The sequence below is a fragment of the Cygnus atratus genome, chromosome 5 (genome assembly GCF_013377495.2).
Source record: "Cygnus atratus isolate AKBS03 ecotype Queensland, Australia chromosome 5, CAtr_DNAZoo_HiC_assembly, whole genome shotgun sequence".
Classification (NCBI taxonomy): domain Eukaryota; kingdom Metazoa; phylum Chordata; class Aves; order Anseriformes; family Anatidae; genus Cygnus; species Cygnus atratus.
The window spans coordinates 62454536-62479268 of NC_066366.1; the positions used below are offsets into that span (position 1 = coordinate 62454536).

Below are 24733 nucleotides of genomic sequence, written 5' to 3' on the forward strand. Positions count from 1 at the left end.
TCCTGGCAGCTGGAACATCGGAAGGACACGGCCGTGTGATAGAAAAAGCCCAGAAGATAAACGGCGGCAGAGGGATTAATGTCAACAGGAAACTAAAGCCTGACACGGGTCGGGGAAGGAGAGCCCGGGGGGTTGTTTGTTGTGCGCAGCTGATTGTGGAGGATGAGGCTGGGAAGAAAAACCTCCCAGCCTGGGGCTTCAGCAGCTTGGGTGTCTCCAGTTCCTGGAAAGAAAGAGAAGATTGAGTGGATGAAGAGCCCTGCAGTGGGTTTTTGGTCCTGTGGTGTGCGTGTAATGGGCTCGGGGGCACGGCGTGATGCTAGGCACACGCAGCATGGAGAGGAGCTGCAGTTTGGTAGCTGCAGGGTGATGAACCCTTGGCTCAGCTTAACAAGGGAGGAGGTGGCTCGCTCTGGCTCGGCGTCTCTTATCGGAGAGTAGCTATCTCTTGCAAGCCAGGATTTATTCCAGCCTCAGGGGGATGTTTTGTAACCTTTGGGCACGAAGGACCGCGCCGGATGGCTGTGGCAGTCTCAGCTCTTGCTCCCCAGCTTCGTCCCATGTGTCCTTGGCCACCAGGAGGGCAGCTCTTGCTGTCTGTAGGGATGCCCACCGTGGCACCAGGATCCTTTCCCCAAAATCCCTGGCTGTATTCCCCTTGGAAGAAGAATTGGCCCATGCTGAAGACATCCGAGGACCTGAGCCTGCAGACCTGCCCATCCCTCCTGGCCCTCGCGCCCTGGGAAGAGATGCGATGCTGCCTCGTGTGTTCGGCCCTGGGCACCACATCCTCCTTCACCAAGGAGGAGACGAACACCTGGGGATTTTTCTGACTTCTTTCATTCGGGACCAAACAATTTGGGGCTGAGACGATGAGCCTGGCAGAAGGCTGCGTGAGCAAAGCAGCGGGATTGCACCAGTGGAGTTGTGCCCTCAGGGATGTAAGGAAATACTGTTGTACTGCTGGTAGCAAGCCATGGGGATGCTCAATAGTCTTTGCAAGGTCACCAGAGAGAATTATTACGGTCTGGAAAGACTGAACCTCCATTCTCAAGTGCTTCTTCCACTCTTTTAAACTCAAAACTTGTCCACCCTTTTATTACAGGGATGCTGAATAACCTGGTGCGTGCAGCAGGTGGTTGCACCTCTGCTCTGTTCCTGTGAGGCGAAGCTGTGACACAACTCCATTGCTCTGCATATATTTTTTCAGAAAAAGGAAAAAGTCACATGGACATTTCTGAAATGTCAGAGTCAGGGAAGAATGAATGTGGCCGGGAATAAACAAGGAAGCGGAGTTACCAGCACATTTCCTCTGCCAGGAGCGTGACCTTCCCTCTGCTAGGAAATGGTCATTTGTGAAAAGCGAACCTTGGCCGTGTCCTGAGGGCGCTGGGAGCCGGGAGGAGATGGAGACACGCGGGGAAAACCGCACAGATGGTTCGGACAGCTCTTGCCAGCAGAGAAACAACGGCACGAGGAGAGAGAGATATTTGCTGCTCAGCCCTGCCTGCCTGTGGGCCCATGGCTTGCTCTTGCCTGGGATTTTATTTCTTGTAGCACATCCTTCCAAGCCTTGCTCCAAGCCCACAGCTCTAAAAGAAGGTGCTGAGGAAGGGCACAGTGGGCTCACGAGCACAGTGCAGCATGGAGCGGCACCAATGGGGGCACAGAGCCAGGGAGGTGCTGGAGCCGCAAAAAGCACCAGGGAAAATCAGGCTTCTGCATTTCTCCTTTCTGGGGTTTTCTTTTTAAACTTTGTCCCTCGTTCAGGAAGAGGCTGGGGATGGGGAGTATGAGGACCTGGGCAAGCTTTTGGGGTGATGGGGCCAAGTGTCTTGTGCCTGGCCGCGCTGCACCGCGGGAGGAAATGGGTTTGTCTTCACACTTGGCTTCGGGGAATTTCTCTGCTCCCGTGCCTGGATCCTGCTGCTTTTCCTGCTCCCTACACCCAGCCAAGGCACCCAAATACACAGGGCACATTTCAGTCACCCTGGAGAAAGCCAGTCTGACCGGCTCACACACAGCCCCGAAGCAGCAAGGTATTAAAGCGAGCTGGCTTCGACAATCACGCATAGTTAAAAATTAAAATAATCAGTAAAAAAAAAAAAGAAAAGGCAAACAAAAACAGAGCAAAAAGGAGCCTAATAAAGGCAGGGAAGGAACAGCTCGGCTCCACCGCCGGTATCTCAGAGCTGCCCTGCTGTTGAGTCATTTCACGGGAACAGCATCCCGCTTTCGGGGAGCGGAGGCAGAAGGGGCAGCGGGCTGGGAGCCGTGCGCGGGCAGGTCTGGTGGGCATCATCCCTGCCCCGGCAGGGCGGCCGTGCGCTGCGGCACCTTATTTGGCTATTGCTGCTGCTCGTAGGGAGCACACAGCTCCTGCAAACAGTGGGAAGAGCCCCGGGATGCTTGGCTGCCTCTGACGCAAGAGCCTCGCGGGTGCATTTTTGACCTTGCTTCGCGGCTCGGCCAAGCATTGGCGACGAGGCCGCCCGCCTCCGCGCACACCCCCGCTGCGGGTGGGAAGGGGAGCCCCGGGGACGGCGTCCCCCTGCCACCGAGGCTGGGGAAATAAACTCCGGGAAGGGTTTTTGGGGGCAGGAGGAACCAGTGCAGTCAGCTGGACTGAAACAATGCGGCTTCACCGGGGCCGTGTTGCATTGCATCAGCTGGGGAGCTCGGCCAAAACGCCGGAGCGGAGAGTAACCCTTTCTATTTATTGCCCTATTGTTTGACAGAGGAGTAACGCCGAGATACGAGCCGGGCTGTTACGGGATGGCTTTGCCCTGCCTTCCCAGGCCGTCCCCACGCAGAGTGTGCTCAGCTTCCAGGCTCAGGGGGAAGAAATGGGGTTACACTGGCAGGGACCAAGGCCCTGGGAGGATTTTGGGGGGAGGCCACTGTTACCCAAGTCCCCTCCAGCAGCATCGGCCACGTTAGCCTAAATCCTCCATGCTCTTTGTGTGCGAAACCTGGCTCAGGAAAGCCTTTATTAAGGCTTATAGGAAAGCAGAGGAGCAACCCTTGATAAATACCTCCACGAAAACAGCAAAAGGGGGAAGCTGGGGAGCCCCCACCATCCCCACCACGCTTTTTTCGTGCCCACCACCACGACAAAGCCCCGGCTGCCGTTCGTGGCGCGGGACACGGGAGCGGCACACGTGGAAATTGAGGGCAGAGGCCGCTGCAAGGGGCTGGGGTGAGCGGGATGGGGCTGCCCAGCGCCAACCGCGGGACGCATATTGCCCACCGTGGGCCTCGCGTCTCCGCTCCTCCCGCGCCGCCACCTTCTCAGGAAGCCCGGCTGCCACGGCGGGACGTATGTATCATTGGGTGGAGAGCCACAGGAAGCGGACAATCACTTTTTTTTCTGCATTCGTGCTGGTTCGGGCTCTCCTTTACCCACAGCTCCCATCCCCGAGGCTCGCAGCCGCTGAGGATGGAGGGAGGCAGCGCGGCACCGGGCACGGCGCGGGCCGAAGGCTGCGATGCCAAGGTACGGCTCGGCGCGGGGCGAGGCGGTTCGGTGCCGGCCGGCTCTGCTGCGGGGCTGGGGGCTTAGAAAAGTGGGGAAATCCCGGGGTAGGGGTGGCGGTGGGGTGTGCTTGGAGGGGCCTGCTGAGCAGCCGTGCCATGCCGTGCCGTGCCGAGCTGTGCCGTGCCATGCCGTGCCGTGCCATGCCGTGCCGAGCCGTGCCGTGCTGAGCTGTGCCGTGCCGAGCCGTGCCGAGCCGTGCCGAGCCATGCCGTGCCGTGCCGATCCGAGCCGATCCGAGCCGTGCCGAGTCCCGGATGTTGGAGCGGGGCCCCCCCGCGCTCTGTCCTTCGCTTCCATAAAAGGCCAAGGGGCCCGGCAGCGCGGGGCGCGTTTTTCCTTTAATTATTATCCCCCTCCTCCTCCTCCTCCTCCTCCTCCTCCTCCTCCTCCCGCCCCTCTCCCCCTGCCCGCCCCTTCTCCTCCCGGGCGGCCCCGCAGGCAGCGGCTCGGGCCCCCCCCCCCCCACCCCCCGCCTCCCCCGCGCCCCCAGCTCCCTCCCAGCCGAGCCGAGCCGAGCCGAGCCGTGCCGGGGCTGAGCGGGGCTGGCTGGCGGCGCAGGAGGCCGGGGCCATGGCGCTGGACGGGATCCGCATGCCGGACGGCTGCTACGCGGACGGGACGTGGGAGCTGAGCGTCCATGTCACCGACCTGGGCCGCGATGTCACCCTGCGGGTCACCGGCGAGATCCACATCGGCGGCGTCATGCTGCGCCTCGTCGAGAAGCTCGGTGAGTCCCCCCCGACCCCCCCCCGGCCGCCGGCCTCGGGCAGGGCTGGGCGCCGGCACACGGCTGCTTGTAGCCAGCACCCTGCCCCAGCGCCCGGCACCCTGCCCCAGCACCCAGCACCCTGCCCCAGAGCCTGGGACTCAGCCACAGTGCTGTGCTTCAGCACCCAGCACCCTGCCCGTACCCAGCACCCTGCCCGTGTCCGGCACCCAGCGCCCTGCTTGTGTCCAGCACCCCACGTCCAGCGCCCCAGCACCCTGCCCCAGCTCCCAGGACTCTGCCACAGTGCTGTGCTTCAGCACCCAGTGCCCAGCACCCTGCCTGTGTCCAGCACCCAATACCCAGCCTATATCCAGCACCCAGCACCCTGCCTATGCCTAGCACCCAGCCTATTTCCAGCACCCGTCCTACATCCAGCACCCAGTACCTAGCCTATATCCAATGCCCAGCACCCTGCCTATATCCAGCACTCTGTCTATGCCCAGTGCCCAGCACCCTGCCTATGTCCAGCACCCGATACCCTGCCCACACCTAGCATCCTGCCCCAGCACCCTGTCCCAGCATACTGCTTGAGCACCCAGCACCCTGCCCCAGAAGTCTGGTTGAGCACCCAGCACCCCGCACCCTGCCTGCTCCACGTCCCAGCACCCCATCCCAGCCTCTGCTTAAGCACCCAGCACCCTGCCCCACGACTCTGCTTGAGCACCCAGCACCCTGTCCCAGCCCTCCGAGTGCCCCGGGGTGCCCCTCTCCCCAGACACCCCTCTGAGCACCACCTAGCCCCCTGGGGCCCCGAGGGGTGCCCGGCAGCACCCACGCTCTGCACCCACTTCGGGCCAGAAGCAGCCGAACCGTTCCGCCCCGGGGCCGGTGCTTTGAGCTGCTCTGCAAAGGGGACTTTGCGTGGGGCCGGGAGACATCGTCATTTATGGGTGGGTTTTGTGCGAGTGCGCCTTCTCCGGCTGACAAAAAAGATTTAATTCGGAAAGCCAGCACAGAGCGGAGCTGGGCAGCGCGTTTGCACGGTCAGCACTGGAAAGGCTGGCCCTGCTCCACACGCGGTGCCGCTTTGGGCGAGGAAAGCGTCTTTGAGCTGATTTGGGGCTGCCTGGCTTTTGGGGCCAACAAGGGGGACCGGGAGCCCCGCGGTGTCCGGTGGCCTTGAGCTCGCACCTGGACAAAGAGCCCGTTTGTCTGGGGCATGTGAAAACCAGCATCTGAAGGCGGTGGGGCCAGCCGGCTGCGAGCTTTTGTGGGCTCTCCGTGGGTGCCTTCGCGGCCCGGCGTCCCCAAAAGCCACTTGGTGCTGTCCCCAACCCGTGGTCCAGGGACAGCCTCGTAGCGGCTCCTCTTTGTATCGGCTCCTTATGGCTTGCCTGTGTTTACCCAGCAGCGTTGTTCAGGCTGATTACCGTAATTGCTCAAATAAAATATTAATTTCGAGTTGCCGGCGCATGCCTGTGGCTGTGGGAGTAGCAGCGCTGTCAGCTGCGCCTGCAGGTCCTGCTTACATGCGAAGCGTTTGCGTGGCTTTAAAAACACCATCTTACACCATGCTCGGGCTCCAATTTATCAATTATCTGGAGCTAAAGGAAGCAAGAGACAGACATAAGTACGCTCGTTTGAAAAGGAAGCAAACCTTTGCATCAAAGGGTCTTGAGCTCGAGACAGCCTTGACTCAGAAAACTCATTTATTTTTGTTATTTTTATGCCGGAGCTGCAGAAAGATCTGCCGAAGCTGGGCTGAGCACTGGGGGAAGCACAAAAAAAAAACAAAAAAAAAAAGTCGATGGCTTTCTAGAAATGGTAAAAATCGGCCCCCGGATGGATAAGCGCTGCCCCCCTGGGCTCTGCTACTCGGGGCTGACGTCGCACTGAGGGGACGCCTGGCGTGCGGGGGCTCGGCGCGTGCAGGGGGACGAAGCCCAGCGAGGGCTTAAATTAGCTCCTGACGCAAAGCGTCCCCCCGCGAAGAGCTCGCCAGGCTCCTCTCCTCCCGTTAAATTAGGCATTGTATTATGGGGAAGGAATGCTGGCCCTCGGCCCCGCGCGGGAGCTGTGCATTCGGCTGTCGTGGTGCTCGGGGCCCGCGGACGCTCAGGCTGCCCCTTCCCTCTCTCCTCGCCTTCCCTGCATGTGGTCACCTCCCTTCCATCCTCATTATTTGTACTGCTGTGCTTTGAAGGCCAGCCGCTTGATCGGGGTCGTTCCTGGGGAGCAGGATGGATGCTGTCCCCTCGCCCTCCTGCACCCTTTCGCCTCCAGATGCGTTCATCCTGCATCTTTCCCATGTCAGACCCCTCTCCCTGCACTTTCAACCCATCCCTCGCTCCCTGCTGCTGCCCTTTTATTTTTTTTAGCAGCTCCCAGCATTGAAAAATTGTTTTCCAAAGGTCATAGTTTTCACCCTTTGAGTTTTAGGGAAACTTCCTAAAAGCGATGTTTCCCGTAGCTCTGGGATTCCCCCTGGCAGATGGATGGGGGATCGGTGCCGTGGGCATGGCTTTGCCTGCTCTGTCCTCTTGCCCTGCTTGTGGGGTAGGGCAAGATGATTTGGGGGAGTTTTGCTGAAATTTAGGGCATCGCTGGGGACCGTGAGCAGACTGGCCCTGCTGTAGGGTGCTGGCAGAAGTGTAGGGTGGTGGCTTTAAGCGTCGGGTATCAGTGACTCCTGTGCATTCAGTCCTTGCCAGCACAGAGCCTGCAATTTGGGGAGTTTACAATTAAAACCTATCCCTAATGCAGATTGGAAAAATCCCAAGCAGCAGACAGGGATCTGGTTACTCAAGTGAATTGCAGTGACCTGCTCGCTCCCTGTTATTTATCACCCTGCCGGATTAAGCCACTTGGTTAATTGAGATGTACCATGTGTTTCGCAGAATCGACCTCTGAAAAATAGGCAAAAACTGCTGAGGTTTTAAGAGCAGTAGGATTTAATTGGTCACCTATAAAGGTACGGGGTAAAATCCCGGTTACGGTGTAGGGAGCGTGCTGTTAATCCTGTCCATGCCATTGTAATGTGCAGTGCATCTCAAGCTGGGCCAGATTATTATTATTATTGTTATTATTATTGTTATTATCATCGTTATTATCATCATTATTGTTGTTATTACGTATTTATACTTAATAAGGTTATAAGAGCTGGCTTCACTCTAGACTTTTCCAGTTTCGCAGAAGACATTTGGTTAATTTTGAAGTACGAAGCAACCTGTTTCTCCTTGCTTAAAATCACAAGCAAGGCTGCGTCCTGGGGCGCAGGGCCGGCTCCGCGCTGGAAACCCGTGGTGCTCACCCAGGGGTTTTTAGGAATCCTGCCACTATTGACTTACAAACAAAAAACGCGGCTTAAAATCACTGCGAGTGGAGGAAGGAAGGAAGTGAGCAGAGGTTATTGTTGTTGTCAACTCGAGGCTGTTTTAAACATACCCGACCAAAAACTTGCCTTCTTTTTTTTTTTTTTTTTTTTTTGGAATGGGCCTGGGAGGAGCTTTCTGGGACGTACTGCAAAAGGGGGATGGCGTTCGGTGGGTGCTGCGGGAGTAAAAGACGAGCTGAAGGAAACAAGGAGGGGGACAAACAACGTCTGGCAGATGAACGGCTGAAGACAGGTGACCTAAATGTGCACTGATCGGATGCCAAAGCCTAGGGATGAAGCTGCACAGCACCGTGAGGACCTGCAGAGGGGACCGCCTGGGACCCCTCGGCTCGATGCGGGCACAGGACCCATGGCAGAGCAAGCCCCTGCCCCGACAGAGCACCTGACAGCAGCGATGGCAGCCTCCAAGTCCGTGTTTTTTTTGGCAAAGCGGGTCTCTGGTGATGGCCTGGGGGTCTGTGCCAGGCTCTCTGCCCCCTCTGGCAGCCCTGCTGTCCTGTTCTCCAGGTGCGTCGCCACAGAGGGCCGGCTCCCACCTGAACACGGGGGCTGGCAGGGGAGCTGGCACATGCAAATTTTGAGTTTTTTTGTTGCTGGCGTAGCACACTGAGCTCTTTCTTCCGCTGGTTTCAGCCTGCAGATGTGTCTGGGATTCATCAGGAGCCCAGGGGCTCTGTTCCCAATCGAATGGGCTCTGCCCGAATTACCTCGCCAATGACTTCAGCCCCGCTCTGTAGGAAGACTGAATGAAAATATTAGCGCTCGCCACGTAAGGACTCTTCCTTAATGGAACCCTTACGGGGCTATGAATAAAACACCAAGGAAGTGCAGCATCATCGATTCCGAGTTCCGTGCCTGAGGTTTTGCAGCGCTTACAAATGCGCCGAGCCCTGGTGAGACCTGCTGTGGAAATCATTTGCCTTGAAATGGGCCCTCTGAAAGAGCTCAAGGCTGTGTAAAAAAAAAAAATAAAAAATACAGAGTGCCTGCACCGTGCTGTTCTGCTGCGGATATGAGGCAGGGTGAGCCTGCGGGGCTGTCCTGCAGGTGCCTTGCTCCTTTTGCCTTGCAATCCTCCCAGGAGCCATAGGCGAGGGCTATAGGTGGGCATGTTCACCCTGCTGCTAAAGGAGGTGAGAGGAGCGGTTGGAGGCCAACGAGAGTAAAGGAAAGGGTTTTATTGTAGGCATGCTTTCCAAAAATCCTGATCTAAACATCCGTGCCTGGTGCCTGCAGCATGGCCGGGGCGTTTCTCAGCCGTGCCACGAGGATGACAGCTGAGCATCTTCATCCGCAAGGGCTGCGGATGGATGCTCGTCTGGCCGTCAGCTGTCAGTTGAGGCGAGGAGGAAGTTCTGCTTCAAAACCAGTGCTCAAATCATCCCTCTCTCGCTTTTCAAGTGCGTGGTGTTTGCAGAGGGCTGTGAGTCCTGGTCAGCACGCCGGGAGGCTTGCGAGGAGGTGATGGTGGTGGTGGTGGTGTGATGGTGGTGGTGGTGGTCACCACCAAGGGCAGCTCATGCTGGGCAAGGGTTGCTCCTCGAGTGCCCAGCACCAGCCACCTTCTGGGGAATGTCATCCCGGGCTTCTCAGCAGCTGGGAGGGGACGTGGTGGGAGGCTGGCGCAGAGCAGCTCCAGCAACAGGCCGTACCCAGCAGGGATGCTCCCGCTCCAGCAGCATCTTCAAGGAGACCTCTGGAGCTGCTAGCCCTGCTTTTTCATATCTCTGCGTGATTGATATCTTCACTATCGACCTATGCTGAATCCTCCTCCCTTGGGTAACATATTTTTCCTGGCATGTAAGTGAGATATGCAAGCGGCCATTAAGGCAGCCCGTTAATCAGAGGCCACGCGCGTTGCTCCGTGTGGGGCAGGCTCCTTGCTTTGCATCCAGCTTCTGACTCCAGGAAGCTTCTACGTAGGCACACAACAAAATCGCAGGATCGGGGCTCAAATAATGTCCTCTTTGTTAGCATGAGCGGAATATTCATCTGCGCTGCCAGCGAGCGGAGGAATTCGGGGCGGGGGTAGGTAAAAGCCGCACGCAGCTCCGAGCCGCGGTCACGGCGATTAGCGTTTCTGCCCCGAGTGGCGATGGCTCTTGGGATGCCAAAAACAAAAAATCTATTTTTGCAGTAATTTCCTCTCTCGTGTGTTTGTTCTTCGTCCAAATAGCGGCGCGTAAAAGCAAGCAAGAAGCCCGCGTGGAGAAGCAGCCGTCCTCCACCTGGGGCCGCGGCGGAAAATTCCCGCAGCTCCCCGCTGGCTCGCGCCGTGCTGGTGATGCCGGGGGGGCTTTTCCCCTTCCAGACCCCCGCTCGGGCTGGGAAGAGCCCGGCCTTGCGATATGGAGCCCGGTCGGAGGGGGAAGCGGCGGCGGCGTTCCCGCGGTGCCAGGGTTTGTCCGACCACAGACAGGAAATTGTTGGGTTCGCCGCTCAGACCCAGCCCAAGTCAGCAGCTTCCTCTCCGCACTTTGTCAGGTTTCGCTTTGACGTAACGCGGGGGGAAGCTGGCGAGGGGAGCTGCTCGAAGCGCTGACGTCGGATGGAGCTGGAATGAGAGCACTGGCACATCCGTGCACTTCCCTTTTAGTTTTGTTTTTTTGTTTTGGTTTGGGTTGTTGTTTTTTTTTTTTTCTTGCTGCGGCCATCCTTTCCTTTTCCCCACCCTCGTCCATCAGGGCTTTCAATGCGGCCTCGCGTTTCGCGTCTGGCCGGGTCTCCCTCAGCTGCATACAAAAAAGCGAATAAAATTGCGCTCAGAATAGTCCAACGTTTCAATCAGAAGCTGACTGCCTCTGTGCGTTCCCCCAGCAGGGATTTCTGAATCCGTCCCCCTCGGAGACATGACAAAAAGCAAACCAGGAACCTCAATTCGCTAAACGTGCGCTTGTCTTTGAAGCGCGCGCCCTGGCAAAGCAGGGCCTCGGGTGGGGCCAGACGAAGGGCAAGGAATGATGCTGAAGTGGGGGAACGGGCCGGTTTTTAGGGGATGGTGCCTGGCAGAAAGGATTATGGCTGGTGCCTGTGGCCCCAGCACAACGAGGGCAGAGACCCGTGCTCTGAAATGCCGCCTTGCCACCCAGCACCCCTGCAAGAGCAACTTTCCGCGGCGCGGCGCGTGCCGAAATGCACGTGGGGATTCGCGGCATAACCTGCGACCGCGGCGGGTTTTAACCCTTGTTCTCTGGGTACGGGGGGGGAGAAGAGGTGTGTGGGCAGCGACATGAACTCCTGGGTGTGGAGAGTGTTTGCCAAGTTGGGAAAGAGCAGAGGGAGTGTTTGCGCTGCAAACTTCGGCCGTTTCAACATCGCCGATTGCACAGCCGCTGCAAGCCCGTGTTCTGTGCCTTTGGGGGATTTATTTTTTGGTGGTGGCTTTTCTTACAGGCGAGGCAAAGGAAGGAGATTTACAGCGCTCACAGAGCTCTTGGCACACCGAGTTTATCCCAGGTCCAAGCCTGGACGTGCTTTGGGGGAAAAGTCTCGTTCTGCTCAGATGCCCCCTCCTGCCGCCTGGGAAGGAGAAGCGTTTCTTGCTCTCCTTCTGAGATGTGGCTGATAGCTCAGAAGGGGCAGAGGAGCAAAACCAAAAGGTCTCAGCCGGCGGGACTCAGCTCTGAGCGTTCTCGCTGGCTTTCAGGGTTTTTTGTTCGCTACATTTTGGAAAAACACCGAGATCCCCAAATTCCTGCTTGACGGGGAAATGAGGAACGTGAGCCGCGTTGCGGTAACTTCGCTTTCTTGGCCAGGCTTGGTTCTTGCACATGACCCTGGTTTGGGTTATCCAGGCTGGAGCTTCCATGGGGGAGAACTGCTGGGAAAGGGGAAGCAAGTGCTCGGCAAGCCGGAGGAAAGCTTTTTCAACTTCTTCTTTGTTCCGGAGAACCGTGCCGCTCAGCTTCTCTCGCATTCGCCCCGTTTGCGGCGCGTTTGCAGCAGGTCCGAGTGCAGGTGGCACCTCGTGGCCCTTCAAATATTAACCCGTGCCTGGGAGCGGTGCGCTGCCGAAAGCGACTTCTCTCCAGATTCAGCTGGCTCCAGCGCCCCGCAGCCCTCCAGGTCCTTGGAAAACAGGGCTGTAAGTGGGCAGCAGGTCCAGAGCAATATTTGGAGGGCTGCAGGCACACGAGCAGTTGCATAAACCTTCGTTTTTTACAACCTTGGATGGCTTTTAGCTTGCGAAACAGCCAGACGGCAACCTGAACTTCATCTTGCCAATTATTACATTTTAAATCTCCGACCAGCCAATTATCTGGGCTGTCTCACTGGTTGTTTTCTTTTATTCCCCCTCCTCCCTGCAGATATATGTGCTTTTGGAAGGCTTAATCGCCGAAGCTCCAAATTCAATTAGAAAGTCTGCGCTTTCCAAAATCGCCTGGGAAGAGCGATGTCGCCGTCTCGCCGAGCTTCCCGTCCTCGCCGGTCACACGCAGAGCTTCGCTGGGAGCAGCCAGACCCCAGGGCGAGCGACCTGGTGGCTTTTGTGCCTTCCAGGTGGTCAGCGGGAGCCACGGGCTCGAGGGCTGGGAGCCCTTTAGAAGCCTGCAGCATGGAAATAAAGAAGACATATAGTGTTTCCTATTTATTAGATTATCCGTAATATTTCTGCAGAATTTATTACACTTGTTTCTGAATTCCTGTTGATCAGATTATGCATAATATTTCTGCAGATGTTATTACACATATGTCTGCAGAAGTTACTATGAATAATGGCACAATGACTTCTGCAGAAATAAATAATAATAATAATAAATAAAGGTGGGGTTTCTTCCATCGCTCTGCCGCGCACCCCAGGCACAGCAGCGGTTGCACAGCTCGCTTTGCAGACAAAGCTGTTATCACCGAATAACCGGCACTGAGCATCGTAGCGGGGCTGAGCCTTCAAACACGGCACAGGGAATTGAGGCTGCCTGCTCAGCCCGCCTTTATCTGCCCCGTGCATGCGTCCCGTGCAACGTCCTCTGGCTCGGGTATCAAGCACGGGTGTCATTCCTGTTTTTCTGGCAGGAATCGCACCTCGGGGGCTGAGTCAGGATTGCGCACCGCTGGCATCGTCGCCCCCCCCGGGCGCTCGTCCCTTTTGTGTCCCCGCAGGGAGCTGGAGTCTCCCCGCCGACGCGGTTTTCCTTCCTTCCGCTGCCGCTCTGTTTCCGTGCGATGCTTCCTATTTTGTGCTGGGTGAATCATGTAAACCCTAATCGAGTTTGCTTCCATTTCTCGTGGTTCCATCCGCCGCGGAGAGCAGGCGGCGAAAGCCGCCTCTGGAGGCGTGCTTGGCGAGGGGGGTGCAACGGAGGGGCTAAATCAGGATGCGAAGACCCTGTTAAAAAATATTTGAAAATAAAAATCCGCCCTTGCTTTCCTGCATTTCCTCCCTGAGAAAAATGAGCAATCCAAACTGCTGCTGGTGCTGGCGCAGGGGATTTAAGGGAGCCCGCAGGACGCACGTGCGCCTGGTGTGGGGTACCTGGGGGTGCTGGGGGTCGCGCTCAGCTTTCCTGGGGGGTCTCCTGGCGTTCCCCCGGGGTTAGCATTGCTGCTAAACTCGGGCCAGCAAGTTCAGACTGGGCTGGGTATGGCTGCACAAAGCAGGAGAGAAAAACCCACGGACCTCCTGCCGCAGCAAACGCTGAGAAATAAAACGGATTTTATTTTACATGCCCGTACGCATAATAAATTTATGCGTAAAAACACAATGGAAGTGTTTGCCTCGGGGGCAGGTGCCATATGCTCGGCTCAGAGCTTGTGGGGCCGACAGCCTGTGCTTTACACGTTTTGTGGGATGGCCCCAAATGCTGGAGAGGTGAGGAGGGTGTCGCTGCTGCCGCTGCAGGTGAGCAGCGAGGGAGATCGCTGCCGCTGGGGCCGGAGGAGGAGGGATCTGGGCACTAGCAGTGCAAGTGCCGTGGCATCTTAATGAATTAAATTTCCAAGTGCTAGTTGAGTAATCCTATTACCGCTGAAAAGAGCTTCCTTCCTAGAGTTTACTTTAGAGCAGAGGCGACTTTCACGCTCGTCGGCAGTCGTCCTGCTGGCCGGGGCTGCGCGCGGTCGCCTTGGGGTGCTGGCGGGGGCTCAGGTGTGTGCCAGGGACAAGGGCTCAGAGCTTTGGCCCCATGATTTTGCAAAACCACTTGGCAGAGAGCATGCCGTGTGCCCCTTTTTCTTTGTGGGCCACCAAACAGTGCCGAGCACCGAGAAACCTAACATTTCGTGGGTGCTTCACCAGGAGGTGCTGAGCTTTTGGGCAGCAGGAGGATCGACAGCTGCATTTTTTTTGTCAACTCGTCGGTGCATCAGTCAGCATACACCATGTCGAGGTGTGGGCTTGCCCTTGTAGCCCTGACTTACAAACCCGATGAAAGGACACTTCCGTTTCCAGCATCAGAGCAAAGCACTCCCTTATTAGCAGAGCACAGCCAATAATTACTCGGAGCAAGGATGCATTGAAGGGCTGCGCTCTGCATCGCATCCTCATGTGCTTGTTGTCCTTTGCGGGGTTTTTTTGCACCTTTTTTCAGTGCTTTTGCATAGCTATCTGCAACCGAGCAGTGTGCTCTGACGTCTGGATCTTGCACGGCTGATTTTTTTTCCTTATGATTTTTTTTTTTTAACGAGTCAGGCTATTTTTCATGCAAGAAATGTTTTCCTTAAATTTAAATTCCAGCACAGGTCTGCGCTGGTTTTGACACCTCCGTGGGTGTGCTCAGGTGATATTTGTGCTCCCGAAGACAGGCAGGATAACATAGCAGGGGTGGTGGCTGCCCGTGGGGGGTAAACGTGGGAGAATTCAAGGTAGCGCTTTGCTGCTCTGTCTTCACCTGAAGGTAAAAGCCCTTTCGCAAGTGGTGGCTGCAGAGTAGCTGACGCACAGTGATTTTTTCATAGCTGGCCTCAAATGCATACAGGGCATCTGATTAAAACCCCCATTAAATCTCATGAGTACCAAGAGCATCAGATTGTCCTGTCTGCAGCTTTATTACAGCAGGCTGATAATGATTTTTTTAGAGTATTTCTCTCTCTGTGCTTCAAAGTATAATTTTTCAAGTGTCATGCTCAAAGGGCAGAAGGATTTTTTTTATCCTTTTCCATTTAAAATCCCAGTTTAAATCCCAATTTACACTTCCAAAACCCCAAAACACTCAAAACTGTACCAACAAATAGATTGCGCCCGAGACAGTGACCCTGTCACCCAGCAAAAACCATCAGCGCTTCTGTTTGACCCGAGATGAATGGCAACAGCCCAGTTCGTGCATATTTCTTCCATGATTGTCTCAGAAGGAGTGGCTTTGGCATGTTGGAAGGAATCTGGGTGTTCAGAGGTCAGCGCGAGCAGTGACGCGGCGGTGTCATGTCCCACCCCATAGGGAACGATATGGGTTGTATACATATATATATATACACATAGCTGTACCCATATATATATATTTACCAAGAGAGTGTGCATGTAATTATAGATGGGTGAATATGGTGTATGTATATATACACACCTATATAAACATATAATGTATATATGGATAAATATACATTATGTATGTATACATGGATAAATATATCTGTATGTATGTGTATATATGTATGTATATGCACAGTGTGCGTGCCTATATACCTGGAATCTCTGCATTTACCCATATATATATATATATTTACCCATACATATATATATATGCACAGTGTGCATGCCTATATACCTGGAATATCTGCATTTACCCATATATATATATGGGTATATATATATATGAGTAAATATATGTATATATGGGTGTATATATATTTATATGGGTAAATATATATATATGGGTGTATATATATATATATATATATGGGTAAATAAATAAATAAATAAATAGATATATGGGTAAATGCAGAGATTCCAGGTATATAGATATGCACAGACACTGAGCAAATAACATTGTGACCGAGAGAGCTGCCACTAGCTGGAGCTGACCCCTGGTAGTGCTCATGGCTGCAAAACCCTTCTTATTCTTCATCCCCTGCCACCTCTGCCCTGCTCCGTGCGCCGGAGCAGCCCATAAAGCGCATAAAGTATGCTCAGACATCGGAGCAATGCGAGGGCAGGCTTCTTGCCAGCGCCTGCACACCTTATTGGCACACGTCCTTTGATAGCACATGGAAAACCAACCGAAGCCACCGCAAAAAGCGATTATTTTTCTTCTCCCCTCTTCTACTGTTGTTATTTTTTCACTCACAGTTTTAAATCTCTCCCTTTTTCGCATGCTTTGAAGCATTTCTGTATTTCCCCCGGCGAAGCAGCCAGGCAGTGCCTTATGCATCCCCTGCAGCCGGCTCACCTGGCAGCCCCGGGCTCCTCTGCAGGAATTCTTTGTCCCCACAGGGGCACAGCCCCAACCCTGGAGAGCCTCTGGCCGCTCCCTGCGGCTTGCGAGCGCCGGGCTGCCGCCTTATCAGCCGCTGCTCCAGCCCAAAGGTGCTCCAGTCCTCTCGAGCCGTCTGCTGCCGGCCGCTGGCGTTCCACGGGCGGTGTCCGCATTTGTGGTTTTTTTCAATGAGGTGTATATTGCACGTTAAGCTTAAAAAAAAAAAACACAAAAACCACAAAAAACCTAACTCTCATTTGTCTTCTTGCATCCGTATGAAAGCATTCTTCTCCTTGAAAAGCCTGGAAGTTGTTTTCCGCGGTGGATTACCAAGCACAAAAGCCACTTTTGTGAGTGGAAGTGCTTGGGTTGTGATTTGGTTTCAGTCCCCGCACCATATCTTATGTATATAACATTTAATGTATATATACATTCTTACGTATATAACATTTATTGTGTATACACACAGCTATATATGTTTTATATGTGTGTGGAGATATGACATCCATATACATGCAGGTATGTCTGTGTGTATATATGAAATAAATGTGTCCCTGTATGTTTTAGATGCATAATATATCAAAATATTGATCATTATATTTATATTGAGGTATTTTATATCGGCGTGGATATGCGTACGTACACAAATGGATACAGGCAGGATTCGTGCTCAGAGGACTTGAATCTGCTGCTGTAAAAGTCGTTGCTTACAATTAAAAAATAATTAAAAAATGAGCGGGAGCCTCTGTTTTGGCTGTGGCCACGGCACGCGTGTGTGTGCAAGGCTGGAGCGCGAGGCAGAGTCCTGCAGGAGGACCCACGCGAGCTGCACAGCTTCATTTCCTTCTCACGTCTTCGAAAGCAAACAAACAAACCCCAAATTGCACCAAACAGGCTGGCAGCCCTTCCCTGCCCACCTACTCTTTTTAATAATTCCCAACCCAAATCTCAGCCCTGCGGGGCTTGGCCAACTGTAGGAAGGAGGAGGAGAGGAGGAGGCACCTCTCATCCTCCCGGAGCGTGACGAAGGTCCTGCCCGGGCTCCTGGCTCACAGGAGGAGGGCTCCTTCCTCAACGGGGGATATCCCAAAATAACGAGGCAAAGGCGGTGTTTATGTAACACCGGGGTCTTGTATACTACTGCGAGTAAGTCATAAGCTCGCGGGGAGCCTGCCAAGGAGCGCTCAGGCTTCTGGAGCAGGGAGGTTGGGCTAGGTGATCTTTAAAAGGCCCTTCCAACCCAAACCATGCTATGAAGTCAGGCGTTGGTAAACCTCCCGGTATCCTACCGGCCCAGGGTCCTTCGTTATTTCGCACTACACCAAAATTTGGCTTCGTTACGAAGTGCTTAAATGGTGATTGTGCGTGCATGCATCCGTCTGTGCGACAGTGGCTGCAGAATTAAAAAGTACTTCTCGCGCATCTCGATGAAGAGTTATTTTCTGCTCCATGAAGCCTGGATGTGAAATCAGCAGTAGCTTTGGGAATAAAAATCTGCAAATGTAATCACGCCGGACGAGCAGGTGCGGTGCGACTGTGGCAAGGCGCCGGCGTGAATTTAACACTTGGGATATTTAAGGTTGAAAGCAGGTTGTAGAGCAGCCTTTCCCCTCGTATCGGATGTCTGGTCCTCGCAGAGGTCTCTGCAGCTGTCTGGGCGATTAGGGATGCCTCTTGCACGTGTAGGACGGCCTGAGCTGCTTTTCGGGGCAAGCAGCAAAGGTGCCCAGCGCTGGCTCCCAGGGTTTTGCTGCCCGAAACGTCCTCAGCATCCCTCTTGGCACAGCTCTGGGAGGCGAATGTGAAAACGGGCTCTTCATTTCTGCTGCTCTCCCTGCCAGCGCTGCCATCGGGCTGGTGCTCTCCAGAGGTCTGCCCAGGCTCTCGGCTCGCTCTTCTTCCCATAGGAAGCATCCATCCCGTGGCTGTCGGTGTGCAAGGGCTGAGCCGAAATCCCCAGCCTTGTCATAAAACCCCGACAAATCAGTAACTCGTGAGCTGGGGCCCTGCTGAATGCTTGTAAACCTTTGCTCAGGTGGCAGCGGGAGGCTGGCATTCCCCAGCCCGCAGACACTGCTGCTAAACATTCACCAACTCTTCTGTGCATAACGGCCCCAGGGGCATTCAGCAACCTCCAGGCATAGCCAGCATCTCACTGGTAATTTGTTAATTGCTCTTGGGCGGGAGGAGGATGCTGTGCATGCTCACGCCATGGCCTGAGAGGTTAACCTGCAGCCTAAACCCAAATCCCCTCCTGTTAGGCACAAGTTAGAGATTCAAAACACTTTTTTTTTTTTCCTCCCCCAGGCTTCCCGTGCCAACCTGCTCAGCTTCCAGTAGGGCAGAAGTTGGACTTCATTACCAAAGTCCATTGTAATGATTTCTCGGATTTTTCTGAGAGTAGCCAAAGCTTGTGCAAGTTTGCATGCTTTTCTATATTTGGTTTTGTTTAATTTGATTGTACAAGGCTGTTGAAAAGTCTAGCCGAACATTTCCACTTTCTGGCTCCGTGACTGTGCCATCTTACCAGAATTTACATGGAAAAAGCTTCTGCTTCAAATCCCATGCTGTTTTTTCTCAATGATCCCGCAGTCCAGATCCCGTTGTGACTTATTTTCTGTGAGTCCTGGATATGAAATTAGCAGTAGCTTCGGGAATAAAAATCTGCAAATAAAACAAATCCTCTGTGCTTAGTGTGCCCATAACTTGTCCTTGCAAAATGCAGCTGCCCCCTTCTTGCCTTCCTCCTGCCCCAGCGGGTGCTGATGTGCCTTCTGCCACTGTGCCATGGCACGGGGGAAAATGTCCTTCTTGGGGTGGCATCGCGCACGTGGCCAGCTCCAAAATCCCACTATTGCCTTTGGGCTTTGGCGGAGCGGCGTGGGATGCCTGCGAGGCAGTTCCCATCTGCGGTCAGCGCTCGTGCTCCTCCCCACTGGCACTGCACCGTTGGTGCCTGGGCAGTTTTCGGAGACGCTCTGTGGGACAGGCAAGGGGAGAGCGCGGCGCAGGATGGGTGTTAGTGGGAGAGAGGAAAATATCACGTAAGGGCTGGGAAAATCCGTCCCGGGGACAGTGCTGGGTTGTTAACGAGCCCCTTGGTGTCCCAGCCACCAGGCTAGGTGATCCATGGATCTGTCGTGCGTTTTTCCTACTTTTTCCCTCCTCTCTGTCCCATTTCTGGGTTAATGCTGTGGCAGTGCGCAGGGACCCCATTCCCCGAGCAAGCCCCCATTGTGCTAAATTCTGCGAGAGCAGAAAGAGCCTCCTTTGTTCAGCAGGGCTGGCAGCAACAGCCAGAGGTGAGGGCTCACCAAAACGATTCAGACCCCTCGGTACATCCCTTAGAAAAGCGAGGCACTCATCTCCGAGGTGGCTTCTGGGTGCTATTGAGCGCAGCAATTACTTCTGTCTGATGGCGTTTCGGGTCGATAGGCGCGTCTCGGTTGACGCCCCTGAATTTCTGCTTTGATGTCTTTTGAGCGTTCCTTCTGGTCCCGGTTTTAACTGGCGAAATGGGGTCTTTGTTGCAGATGTCAAGAAGGACTGGTCGGATCACGCGCTGTGGTGGGAAAAGAAGAAGACGTGGCTCCTGAAAACTCACTGGACGCTGGACAAGTACGGGATCCAGGCTGACGCCAAGCTGCAGTTCACGCCGCAGCACAAGCTGCTCCGCCTGCAGCTGCCCAACATGAAGTACGTGAAGGTGAAGGTCAACTTCTCGGACAGGGTCTTCAAGGCGGTTTCCGACATCTGCAAAACCTTCAGTAAGTATCGGGCCGCTTGGTTCGGCTTCCCCCTCTCTTCCCATTCACGTGCGTCTCCGTGAGCTCATCGAGTCGCTGCCGATTTCCACCTTCAAGCCCCAAACACCTGGGAATCGACACCTGGGTGTCTGCCTTCCTGCCTTTCAGATCTCGTCTTTTCTGGGTAAATACTTAGGTAAAAAAGCACGCTGCAGACACAGCCGATGGAGAGATGCGGCGCTGAACACTCTTCATAACCAGGCTGTGCTCGGCTTTGCGGGCGGCAGGGCAGCAGCAGCCCTGCTCTGTGTTTAAGCTGTTGCTGTTGGGTCCTAATTTTCTTTTTTTCTGCAAATTTATGCGCTAGATGACAAACAAGCCCTGCAATAGGAAATCTTCCAGATGCATGGGTTCTTTTCCAGAGGAAAATCGTATTAGGGGTTAAGTGATGATGCTCCGCTATAAAAGTGTCTGGTGGAGGGAAGGGACCGATTCTTCCTCCTTCCTCCCCAACTCCTCCTTCCACTTCTTCCCTCAGTAAATTTCCCTTCACTTGCACAGTGCTTGTCCAAGGCTGCTGCCTCCGGGCATCTCGTTTTACCCATTTTTCCATGTTTCTTATACCCCCCCCAAAACCTGGGCACGATCTTTCAGTCCAGAGGGACTGAACGATGTTCTCGCTGCCACCCACTTCTCCTCCACGCGAGGGGCAGCCTCCCCTCCCAAAGGATGCGACGCGAGCCGAGCCCTGGCGTAGTAAAATCTATTTCTGCTCTCCAAAAGCGACTCTGGTTACTCTTGGCTGACCCAGTTATTTCACGGAGCAGGAAGCGGCCGGCTGGGAGCGAGCTGTTACGACACGGCCCCCTTGCATCCGCGGCTAAGCCGATATATATAGCTGACGATGGAGCTTGATAGGGCTCTCCGCTGTTCCTTTCCTGTTTTGTTTCTGGGGGTTTCCTTTTGATAAATATTGGGAAAATTCTCCTTAAAATAGAAAAGCCTTAGCCAGCGTGATTTCCGAGTGGATTTAGTGTCCTCCCCCGTCTTCCATTGCCATTTTCAGTACCTTGAAGACAGAGGAGTCACAAGCGTCTGCTTTGCTGCTGCTGAATCTTTATAGCAGTGAGTCACGTCAGGAAATTCTGATAGAGTTAATCACGTAACGAGAGAGCTTGCACTGCCGCCGCAGAGCAGTCAGAACCTTAAATGGGCCTGCAGCAGCTATTTATTTAACTCCAGGACTCTCAGCGTATTTATGAGCAAACCGACAGGATAATGCTAATATTTAAAGATGTGCAAGGGGGTGGAAAGCTGCTCGGAGGGCTGCAGCTGGGCAGTGATAAGAGCTCTTTGCAGCAGGCAGGAGCAGCACATCTGTCGCAGGCGTTTCTGACTTTTCTGCTGTGGCATCCGAAGCGCTGGGCTAAACGTGCCTGGTGGGGGGGAAGGAGCAAAAGGAGGATTTGGCTGGAAACCCCGTTCTTCCTTCCATGCCTTACACCAGCCCAAGCCGTTTGACGATGGATGGAGACTACGAGGCTGAATACAGCGATTAAATCTTGTTTAGCCCTTCTCGTGGTGTTTACTGGAAGCCAGATGTTCGGCAGAGCTGCAGGGAAAACGGCCACATTCGGCATGGGGAAACGGGGCTGGGACTGGAGGCTCTTCCCTGCTCCATGGAGGTATACGGATGCCTCTATATCCATATATAATATAGTTTCATAGCTGGATAGTTCATATATATAACTTTTAACTTACGTATCAGATATATCTGAGATATATATATATATATATATGTTTATATGTGTATAGGAACCAAAATCCTTCCCCCTTTCCTTTTTCTCCAGCACATCCCTCTCTTGGGGTCTTGCAGACCCTGCTATAGCGCCTGTTTTCCTCTCTATTCCCCCCCACTTGGTGTTTATTCTGCCCTGTTTTTCTCCATTACCTTTCTCCTGCCCTCCCCAGCATCTGTGCAGGGAGCACCAACACCAACTGTGCTCATTGCCTCCCCAAGGAAAACTGAGCAGATATTTCAAGGTAGAAGGGGAAAGAGGTAATCCCTGCTCTAACAGCACAACTCTTTCCTCTAAAAATCCCTTGATTTCTAAAATTACAGTTCATTGTGGCCTGAACCAGTGTCCAGCAGAGAGAATTGTGTTTGTGAACTGCTCACATTTCAGCTCTCTTTGCTGCCTTTGCCCCCAGAGCATTTAATTACATACTTCGGTAATTTTAACATATGGCATGATTAAGGAGTAATTAATCCTTAAATGTAATTCCTCATGTCACCAGGACTCTAGCTGGTTACGTCTATAAAATACCCTACAGACAAGCAGGATCACACTTGGGTGTATTATTTGGGTTGCGCCTTTTCTTATATTCACTTTAAATTATAGAATGTGACAAGCTTTAGGGTTAACAACCAGAAAGCTTGGCAATTCCTGGAAGAAGCTTCCCCGTGCGATCCTGTTCGTTGTGCATGTGTTTTCCAGCCCGTGGGCAGCTGTTCTCTTGGATCCTGAGGGCTGCACGTTGGGATGTAGAGATGTCTGAGCTCTGCCGTTGCTCTGCGGTGAGAAAGCCTGGTCTGGAGGATGCTGCAGGCAGGGAGCATCCTCTGGCTGGAGCGGGGTGGCCCGAGAAATGATATTTCTTCTGCAGAGGTGTGGCACATGCAGTGCTGCAGCCCTACGTGAAGGTTTTGCAACAGCATTGGTTCTGCAACTTCTGTAAAATGAGGGAGGGATGGGTAAGGAGGGAGGCAGCCCAGAGTTTCTGCCTGCTGTGAAAGGCTCTTCGGTCTTGGAAGTGGCTTTTCGCCAAGTGGTGCCTGAGACTTCGTATTTCTGTCAGGGGCTGAATTTCCTGCAAAAGGGGAACGGGGAATTCATGTTAGAGCAATAGCAGATGAGGAATGCTGTTTGAGCTCTGTGGAGGGAAATTGCGAGTCAGAGCATCCTCTGACGGGACCACATTACCAAACCAGGGCGGCTCTGCTGCCCTCAGACCTGCTTCTTTTGGACCTGCCGGCGAGGTTGCTGCCGTTCTGCATCTCTCTTAATTAAAACGAGGGCATTATTGCAATCCAGCCTTGACAGGTTTCCGTCCCCGGCAGGGCTGTAGCAGAGGCTGTCGTCTCCTTGAGCACAGCAGCCAGGCATGTCATGTCACCCTTGGGATTTCTTCCTAAAGTCTGTAATCTTGTGCAGATGGAAATTATTGCGGAGAGCAGCCCTCGCCGCTGTTGTGCCGGGGCTCTCCTGGGGCAGCCCAGAGGTGGATGTGGGAAGATGCTGGAGCCTCTCGCACATCCCCCCCGGTGTTTATGGAGGTCGTGTGAAGCCGGAAAAGGCTCCCCCATTCCCAATGGCTGGGCTGCAGCCCCTCGATTCCCACAGCAGCCGGTGGGGAGGGTCAGCCTGCGGGGCAGGGGGCGATGGAGGATGGAGGCAGGAGAAGCGGAGCGGGGCGGAGGATGGAGCGGGCAGCCCTGGCCCAAAGGCTGGCCCTGGCTGCATGCCCGGGCAGCGGGAGGGCAAGCTTTGATCTGCTATTAAAGACCACAGAAAGAGAAAGTAAAACTTCCCTTTTTTTGTTCAGGGACTGCCAGAGGTGCCACGGGGACGAGCAGGGTGCTGCAGGCTGGGGACATGGTGCCGCTTACGGGTGTCCCACGTGTCCCCCTCCCCTTTGTCCTGCTTGGGAGATTTTCCTGCCTGGCAGACAGCTTGTCAAATATACAAATGCGATTTGACGTGGCTGCAGTTCAGCACTTGATTGGTGTGGGTGGGAATATCTCCACCGGAGGTCTGGGGAGGTGGGGGATGCGGCTGAACGCACAGAGCTGGCTGTGCCAGCGTGTAACGCACAGCCGTGTCACGGCTCCTGCTGACTGATCATCCTGCAGAACTACACGCAGAGAAATCCTCCCCTCCTCCCCAGCTTCGTGTGATTGCAGGGCAGAGGATGCTTTGCGTCTACTCCTGCCATCGCGCTGCTTCCTTGCAGGCTCCCCTCCCTTGCTGCTGCTGCAGCTCCCTGTAGGTTTTTTTCCATGTACCCTGGGAGCAGCGATGGACTCCAGGCAGGATACGCTGCTGCTGGCAGGGCACGTGGGAGAGGAAAAGCAAACAGAGCCCTAAGTGTGAAGGTTTTTTTCCCATGCTTTTGCGTTTCCTGCCCCAGCAGCGCTGCTTCTCTCAGGGAAGTAGCGTGTGTCCTGGGAGCCCCAGGATGAGGGAAAGTTGCTGCGTGCCGAGATGGTGGCGGCTGGTGCTGGTGGGAGCGCTGGGAGGAGGACGGGTGCCCGAGCCGGGAGGATGCTGCCCTGGGAGGAAGGGCTGCTCCGTATGGATCTCCAAAACACGTTACTGCTCCCTCCCTTGTCCCCCCTGAGGCTGTGCAGGACCCAAAGAAGTTCCTTCAGGTCGTCTTTCCCTGCTGAGGCATCTCCCCCAGCTCCTCCATCCTCATCCTCGGGGAGCTTCGTGAGAATTAACCGCCTGGTTTGGAAACCAAGTCCATGGAGCACCTGTGTTAAGCAGCAGCAGTTCCCCTGCCTGCACCCATTCTGGGTCCGATCCTCAGGGACACCAAAAAGTCGGAAGCCCTCTTGCTCCGGGAAGGGTCACCCAGTCGCGGGGAGCTCATGGGGCCGAGGATGGGGCTGGGGAGTCCCCGCTTCTTCCCCTCACCTCTCCCTGCCCCAAAATAGCAGAAGAACGTGACTGACGGGGAGGCGATAGCTGATCCTCCTCGCTTCTCCTCCAGCCACCGAGTGCAACCCGAGACGAGGTGGCGGTGGCATTTGGGAGCTGCGTGATGCAAGCCCGAGCGAGGCGACACCATCCGGCAGTCTAGACGCTGAATATGACCCTACCTTTTTTTTTTTTTTTTTCTTCCCTCTCTTTATAAATGGTCTCTCCTCCAGTACAGAATGTCCTCTGCCTTCTGAAGTATTTGTAATATTTCCACGCCCTCAGTTGCCAAAAAAAC

The 24733-nt window shown here is 54.4% G+C and overlaps 1 protein-coding gene across 1 annotated transcript in view; it reads left to right on the top strand.

The window, feature by feature from the left end:
- Window positions 1–3246: 3246 nt before the first annotated feature.
- FERMT2 (FERM domain containing kindlin 2) overlaps window positions 3247–24733 on the top strand; it is a 47828-nt gene continuing 26341 nt past the window's right edge. Inside the window, exons 1-4 of the mRNA XM_035551124.1 lie at window positions 3247–3319; window positions 3409–3496; window positions 4097–4265; window positions 19520–19753. Coding sequence (XP_035407017.1) covers window positions 3440–3496; window positions 4097–4265; window positions 19520–19753 — 460 coding nt within the window. The 5' untranslated portion in view covers window positions 3247–3319; window positions 3409–3439. The remainder of the gene's footprint in view (window positions 3320–3408; window positions 3497–4096; window positions 4266–19519; window positions 19754–24733) is intronic.